The sequence below is a fragment of the Rhinopithecus bieti genome, unplaced genomic scaffold (genome assembly GCF_001698545.2).
Source record: "Rhinopithecus bieti isolate Rb0 unplaced genomic scaffold, ASM169854v2 scaffold_61570, whole genome shotgun sequence".
Lineage (NCBI taxonomy): Eukaryota > Metazoa > Chordata > Mammalia > Primates > Cercopithecidae > Rhinopithecus > Rhinopithecus bieti.
The window spans coordinates 115271-123614 of NW_016823413.1; the positions used below are offsets into that span (position 1 = coordinate 115271).

The 8344-nt window shown below is 34.4% G+C and overlaps 1 protein-coding gene across 3 annotated transcripts in view; it reads left to right on the forward strand.

Annotated features, from left to right (window-relative positions):
• TINAG (tubulointerstitial nephritis antigen) overlaps positions 1-6873 on the forward strand; it is a 93493-nt gene extending 86620 nt beyond the window's left edge. For all 3 annotated transcript variants that reach the window (XM_017861398.1, XM_017861397.1, XM_017861399.1), the window contains one exon: positions 6514-6873. In XM_017861398.1, the coding sequence (XP_017716887.1) occupies positions 6514-6648 (135 nt within the window). In that variant the 3' untranslated portion in view covers positions 6649-6873. The remainder of the gene's footprint in view (positions 1-6513) is intronic.
• Positions 6874-8344: the final 1471 nt, after the last annotated feature.

Here is an 8344-nt window from a genome sequence, read left to right on the forward strand (position 1 = left end):
CCCCTCCCCATGATAGGCCCCAGTGTGTGATGTTCCCCTTCCCGAGTCCAAGTGATCTCATTGTTCAGTTCCCACCTATGAGTGAGAACATGCGTTGTTGTTATCCCTTCAGATCAGATCATTAAGCTAAATGAACGGCTACATATCTAATTCTCAAGGTATGCGAAGAGTAGAATATTTTTAGGAGAAGTGAAAGAACACATTCCCTATCTTTATATTATATACAATGTTTTGTGGGTCAGGGAAGCAGAAACTTTATTCAAGAGCACTGAGAAATCTAGGAAAGTTTTATTTCTTCACAATTATATATGGATGTTTCAAAGTATTTACAAATAGTCCTATGACATAAACCTATTTTATAATAAAATATTGGATGTCTCTCACTACTAAGTAAAATGTAATAGATAGGAGCAAGCCACAGATTCTACTACATAAGTAGAAAATATCAGGATTTTTCCAAAATTTTGTTTTTAAAAAAATGAGAGTGCTAAATCTGGAGAAAATTTTTTGGCCTAGGAGTATTTGGTAGGTTTGGGCATAAAGTGAGGACTGGGTTTGTAATAGGCATGCTATGATTTGTTTGAGTTAAATGAGAAAAGTGAAGCACAAAGATGTGACCAGCAGCCAAGCGAAAAATATTATCAATAGAAGCAATAGATGATACTTTAGATGCAGGCTTTAAAATAACCATTATTTTAAAAAAATAAGAAAAATCTAGATGGAGAATTTCAATCTATAATTAGTTCAACCATTGTGAAAGAGTGTGGCAATTCCTCAAGAATCTAGAACCAGAAATAACATTTGACCCAGCAATCTCATTACTGGGTATACACCCAAAGGATTATAACTCATTTCACTATAACGACACATGCACACACATGTTTATTGCAGCACTGTCCACAGTAGCGAAGACTTGGAACCAATCCATATGCTCATCAATGATAGACTGGATAAAGAAAATGTGGTACATATGCACTATAGAATACTATGCAGCCATAAAAAAAGATGAGTTTATATACTTGACAGGGACATGAATGAAGCTGGAAACCGTCATTCTCAGCAAACTAACACAGGAACAGAAAAACAAACACTGCATGTTCTCACTCATAAGTGAGAGTTGAACAGTGAGAACAGATGGACACAGGGAGGGGAACATCACACACTGAGGCCTGTTCGGGGTGGGGGACTAGGGGAGGGATAGCATTAGGAAAAATACCTAATGTAGATGACTGGTTGATGGGTGCAGCCAACCACCATGGCAGGTGTATACCTACGTAACAGACTTGCACATTCTGCACATGTATCCCAGAACTTAAATTATAATAAAAAATGAGTTCCTGAATTCATGAATGCAAACATGGCAAGAAAATCACACTCCAACATTTCATGATCAAACAGTTGAAGATAAAAAACCATAAATTTAAAAACAGTCACTATTTAAAATGAGACATTACTCTCAAAAAAAGCAGCACTGACTGACAGCTGGCATTTCAACAACAACAATATAAAAGGAAAGTAGAAGACTACAAAATGACATTGTTAAAGTGCTGGATAAAATAATAATATTGATAATGATGATGAAGATAACGTGCCAACATGGAATTTTATACATGGTGACATTTTTCTTCAAAATAAATACAAAATTAAGACATTTTTAGACAAACAAAAGCTCAAATAACACAGTTCCAAAAAAACATACACCAAAAGTTACAGAAAAAAAAGTAGGCAAATATTTAAACACGTCTCAGTATCTCATAGAAATAGCAGCTAAAAATAAGTAAAGGTATGAAAGATTGAAAAAAACTATTAGCCATCTTTATGTCATTGAAATTCATAGATTATTACATATAAATATTGATGAATATACATTCTCTTTAAGTACATATGAAATTATTTGGCAATATTGACCACATACTGGTCCATAGCGCACTTTCAATAAATTTTAAAAATTGAAATTGTACAGAATATACCACGATGAAACTTTTGTTATTTAGCTAAAGCAGTACTGAATGTAATAGAAAATGCATGCATTGAAAAAGAATAAAGTTTGAAATTGATGCACGTATTTTTTAAAAGGTTGAAAAGAATAATTCAATAAGCTGAAAAATTTAAACCAATGATAAAATGAAAGAAATAATAAACAGAAGAGCACAAAAAAAGTAAAAGAAAACAGACGTATTATAATATATGAAAATCAACAAAACAGAGTTGATTCTTTGCAGAGAAAGATTAAATGTCTAGGAAGACTGAAAAAGAAATGAGGAGAGACAAATTACCATAGAAATGAAAAAAGAGAACGTTGCTGCAGATTCAATAGATATTAAGTAGGTAATAAGAGGATATTATTAAAAAGTTATACCAATACAATTGAAAATATAGATGAAATTGATAAATTTATCGGAAAACAAAACTTATCAAAAACCCACACAGTATGAAAGTATCCTAAACAGTTGTGGAACAATTTGAAAAATAATTGAGCCTATTTAAATTATTCTCACAGAGGAACTCAGGCTCAAAAGGCTTCACTGGTGAATTTTTCCAAATATTTAAGGAATAAATGAAACGAATTTTAAAACAAATCCTTTCAGGGAATAGGAAATAAGGAACAGTTACTTCCAAACTTATTTTATGAAGCAGTAACACCAATACCAAAACTTGTTTAAGATGAGACAAAAAAGAAAAATTGTAGGCTAATATCTCTCATGAGCATAAAATTCCAAACAAAATATTACAATTAAGAAATATATAAAAGGGATAACACTCCATAAGTGAAACTTAGATTAGGAATGCAAAGTTGGTTTCAAGTACTAAAATCAACCAATATAGTTCATCAAATTATGAGAGTTAAGGAGAAAAAAACACCACACCTGGCTAATTTTTGTATTTTTTGTTAGGGACTGGTTTCACCATGTTGTCCAGGGTGGTCTTAAACTCCTGACTTCCGGTGATCCACCCACCTCTGCCTCCAAAAGTGCTGGGATTACAGACGTGAGCCACCGAACCCAGCTTGAATATCTTAATTGGTGCAGAAAATGCATTAATAACATTCAGCACTTAACTGTTCTATTAATGTGTAACAAACTATCACAGATTTAGCAGATTGAAACAACATACATTTATTATCGCAGCGTTTCTGTGGGTCAGAAATCTAGCGAACCCAGCTGGATCCTCTGCTCATGATCTCACAAGGATGCCATCAAAGTGTTGTCTGAGTTGTGTTCCTTTCTGGAGCTTATGACCCTCTTCTAGGGTCACGTGGTTGTTGGTAGATTTGTTTTTTTGGTTGTAGGTCCAAGTCCCCGTTTTCTTGCTGACTGAGGATATTCTCAGATCTTAGAGGATGCCTGAAGTTCCATCCATGTGGCTCCCTCACAGAGAGTTTTACAGATCCTCTGTCAACAGAGTACCTTACATCTTCAAGACCATTAGGGAAAACAAAATTTCTGACTTCTAAATCCACTTTTAAGGGGCTCTGTGAGCCATATTTGGTTCACGAGCCATGGTTTGGCAATGCATAGGTCACAGAAACTTTATATACATATGAAAAAAAAAAAAAAACAAAACCTAGATCCCTTCGTTACTAAATACAGACAAAAACAATTTGAGATGGAGCAGAGACCTAAATGTCATTGCAAAACAAGAAAGTTTCTCAAAGAAAACATAGACAAATATGCTTTGTGATATCTATTAGAAAACGATTTCTTAAATAGGGCACAAAATCAACTTTTTAAGAATAAATTATCAGACTATATTAAAATAAGAACAACTATTTAAAAGACAGTATTATAAGAAAAAGAAAAATGTATCTATAACTATCTATGTATCTGGAAAGATATCTGATAAGTCCTCACATATACAATACATAGACATTCTTACAAATACATAGGAAGACCAAGGTAACTCAATAAAACAAAACTCTTAAACAGAAACTTTAGATAAAGGGGATATCCAAATGGCCTGAACAGCCATGTGAAAAGGTGGTCAATGTTACTAATTATCAAGGAAATGCAAATTAAGACCACAATGAAATATCACTTCATGTACACTAAGTGAGCTAAAATTAAAAGGATTGATAATATCCAGCATAGATGAGGATTTGGAATAAATAGAATCTTACACTACTGATACATGTGTAAATGGAGCAGCTACTTATGTTCATCATGTTTATCACCAGGAGAGTGAATAAACTGTGGTATAGTCACACAATGAAAGTAAACAGTAATAAGATGAATTAATTTCTTACATATGCCAAACATAGATGAATCCCAGAAACATTATTTTGAGCTAAAAAAAAAAGTCAACCTCAATATATTTTGCATTATTCCATTGTTGTAAAGATCAATTATAGGAAAACCTGATGGGGAGGGGAGGGTGGATGGATGTTGACAGGAAGGCAACATGGTGGACCTTCTGGGGTGCTATAAATGGTTAATATCTTAATCTAAGAGGAGATTACATGAATATAAACTTCATCAACACATGTATTAATTTACTAAATTGTATACTTAAGATTAATACACTTTACACATGTGACTGTAATCATGTATCTCAATACAAAAGATAAAAAGTTAAATCTTTAGAAATTTTCTCCCCTGCATTGCCATCATTTCCTTTATAATGAAATACAAACAAATGTAGGCATTTGGAAGAAACAAACAAAATAAATGCTGAAATAGAAGAAATGAGAGTAGGAAGATGCAAACCTATGGTTGGCTCTCATTAGCACATAAATTCATATTTGCTTATACAATCTTTATATACCTTTCCCATATTTACCAAGAATGTAATTATGAAATTTTGGATAGTAATAATCTTCAGACATTCCAGTGAGAATGGGCACAGTGATATATATCATATTTGCAAGAATTTGCAAATATTACTATTCCTAGCCATTTGTTAGGTTGTGACTAATTTTATTTGATATATAGATATAGATATATGAACTGACTAAAAATATGAAAATTGGCATTTAGTGTATTTCACTAGTGCTAGAACTCTCATGCACATTGGTGCTGTTTCTGTCTCAGCTATTCAAAGTCCATTTCATCTTTGAATTAATAAATTGAATTTATAATTTTAGACATAGTTTTGAGAGTGCTCCTTTAAACTGTCAGGGTTGATTAAGGAGGCAAAGAGCCAAATCTTAAAAAGAAATGCTGATTAAAAATTGACTATTTCTTAAGGTTGATGTCATGACAATTTCTGATGCTGAGTCAATCTGCCCCTCTCTTACATTGTAGAAAACAGTGAAAGCTCAATTCGACACCTTATGCCTTGAGAATATTTTCTTAGTCAGTGTAAGGTGAATGGGAGGTGAATGTGAGAGCTGTTGAGATGAAGCTGCTAATTTACTGGGCTTTTCTGCTGCATTTGGTTGTGGAACTAACTCCCTTCTGTGTGTCCTTTGGTCTTTATGATATTTTCCATGTACTCCATTGATATTTTAGATCCATCACACACTTACTCATTCAAACTTTTAAACCAGGAGTCATTTTGGACTTACTCCAACCATCCAACCATTTTGCATTTTAGAAAGAGGAATTTAAAAACAAATCTAATTCCTGTTGATTTTACTTTCTGAAGATTTCTCAAGTATTTTATTTTCTCTTATCCAGTTGAATTATTACAGGAGTCTACTAGCTAGTCACTCTGCCTCTTGTCTCTACCGTCTTAAATCTATCCACTTCATATCATATAGGATAATGTAATCACAGCATGAATTTGCCCACCTCTCTTTCCTGCTGGAATCAACTCAATGGCTTGTCATCGTCTTTCCCATTATTGTCTCATTATGGATGTTCTTTCCTCCCCTTCCAGCCTCATAACCTACCATTCTGCTTCTGTCTCATGATCTAATTATAACAATTTTATTGCCTCATTTCACTACTTCATGCTATTTCATGCTTTGGTGTTTATGCTTTTACTGTTTCCCTTTACTTGGATCTCCCTTCCTCCTTTTATATCTGGTGAATTTATTTTCAGGCTTTAATATGCATCCCATGTGACACTGCTTCAACAGTGTCTTCCCTGAACCATCCAAGTAAATGAGATGCCCTTTCTCTGACCTCAAAAATACCCTGTACCTATTTCCACCTTAGCACTTGCCTTATGTTGGTCATTCTTCATTAGATTAGAAACTTCCTGAACATAAGTTAATGTGTTATTTATCTTTGGTCTTCCAGCACCTAGCACAGGCTGTTGTTCACATAGTAGACACTCCATAACTGCAGCTTGCATGACATCTTCTGATGTGGCATTTCAAAAGCTCATGCATATGTTACCTTAGTACTCTGGGAAGCTCAGAAGAGTCATATCAATTCTGGCTATTGCCAACATGCCTGCATATTAGTGTAACTGATACATAATATAACCATTATTTAAAAATATGTAGGTTCTTGATAATTATAGTCTATGATAAATCAAAGACATTTAAAGTGACAAATGAGTTTCTTATGGCTTTTTTTTTTTAAATACCTAAATATGTTTCTCAACATTTTGTTTGTTTTTCTGCAGATTGCTGCCAATTCCTGGGGAAAGTCATGGGGAGAGAATGGCTATTTCAGAATTCTTCGAGGAGTAAATGAGTCTGACATTGAAAAGTTGATTATCGCAGCTTGGGGCCAACTGACAAGTTCCGATGAACCATAACGTATCATTAAATTTCCATAAGGCCATGCCTTTAAGTAACCCCCTAAATTGAAGTTTAACAATATGACATTCTTGGTGACAGTGGAATCTTTGTCTCTTCACCGTGTTAACATAATCTATCTATTTTCTTATTTCCCCCCCGGTCTATGCTTCTGCTTCCTTCATATTACTGAGCATAAAAAACACCAATAAAGGACAGCAGAGTGACTAAGTGCCTTTAAAGTTGCCAGGTTGCCTCATTTTTCTGTCATGATGGCGTCCCTTTTGCCTTTAATTGTTCACAAACAGTGTGATGGCATATGTCTTAACAGTTTTTAGCACTCATTTGTAGAAATGGTGCGGTTTCTCTCTTTGATCAATGAGGATCTTAGACAACAAAAAGCAAATTAGAATTTCAGCAATTTGCCATCTTTATAACTTTCTTTTCATCCAAATAACACTTTCTTAGTTCAAGCCTTGCTTATGTTTTGTTTAAGCAGTGGAGATAGATTATAAGTTGTTTATCTCAATAACTTAACATTTTGTTTCCTCTCATTTGCCTAAACCTACCTTGTAATCTGTTCACAAAATGAAAAGCAACTCTCCACAGGAGATAACTATTCTCTGCTGTACTGTGCAATGGCCTGTGAGGTGGAGATGTTAAGTAATGGAAAAGCTTGGAGGCTAACAATAGAAGTACAGTTCTGACATACACACAGCCCTGTTTTTGGAAGCTGGTATATTTTATGTAAAGTCTATTAAAATCAGCTGCAAAACAGTATTTGGAAAGATAACAAAAGATTTACCACCCCAAAACAGCAACATGATGCCATGATTCAGAAAAAATGTGTATACACTTTTATCATGAATATACTTTTATCACAGTTCACTGCTTGAAATCCTAAAAAGTAAGCTAAATTGGCACTCATTTGCATGTAATTTTTAGTTCTGTATAGTCAGAGAAACAAAAATAGCATCATAGCAATGGTTGAGAAAGGAGATAATCTTTTAATAACTCACTGACATCTTAAATGGAAAACTAATAAACGCAGAAGCAAAGCTGATCAGTAAGCGAACACAATTGATTATAATTATAAGGGTGAGCTCTCCATGGCCTGAATTTCTGGTCACTATAGTCTTAATTTTGATCATTGGGATATTTATTCTGTTATTGTGTCCAAAGATACCCTGATTAGAGAAGCTAGACATGATGAAAATGTGAGGGAACGGAGCACAGAAAGGTGAAGTGTTATTGCAATTGTTGACTTCTTCATTAATCACTGTAGCTTTATCAGAAGCAGCATTTAGTCACTTGGTTCTCCCCTAGAAAATATGCATGAAGGTGAGTCACCTTGTTGGGGTTGGCTGACATTTCCCCAAAGAGTTGAGAAATAATTTATTTTTTTCTCTGTTTGGGGTCCTCTAGAAGCAGCCCATAAGACAAAGTTTTGAGCATGAACAATTTGTTTAGGCCATGAAGAGAACACTGAGAAAGCAGTGAGGAATGATATGGGCTAGCCATGGTGGACAGTCAAGGGTATATTGACCTAGTTCTTATCCCACTGAGGACTCTTTCTATGTTCTTCAGATCCATAACACCTGAAGAAAGAAGTGTTCTTTGGTTGAGGACTGTTCCTGGGGTCCATGGATTTCTTGTTCTTTCTAGTCTGGCAAAAGAGGGGGAATAACAGGTTCCAACGTCAGAAAAAACTCACAA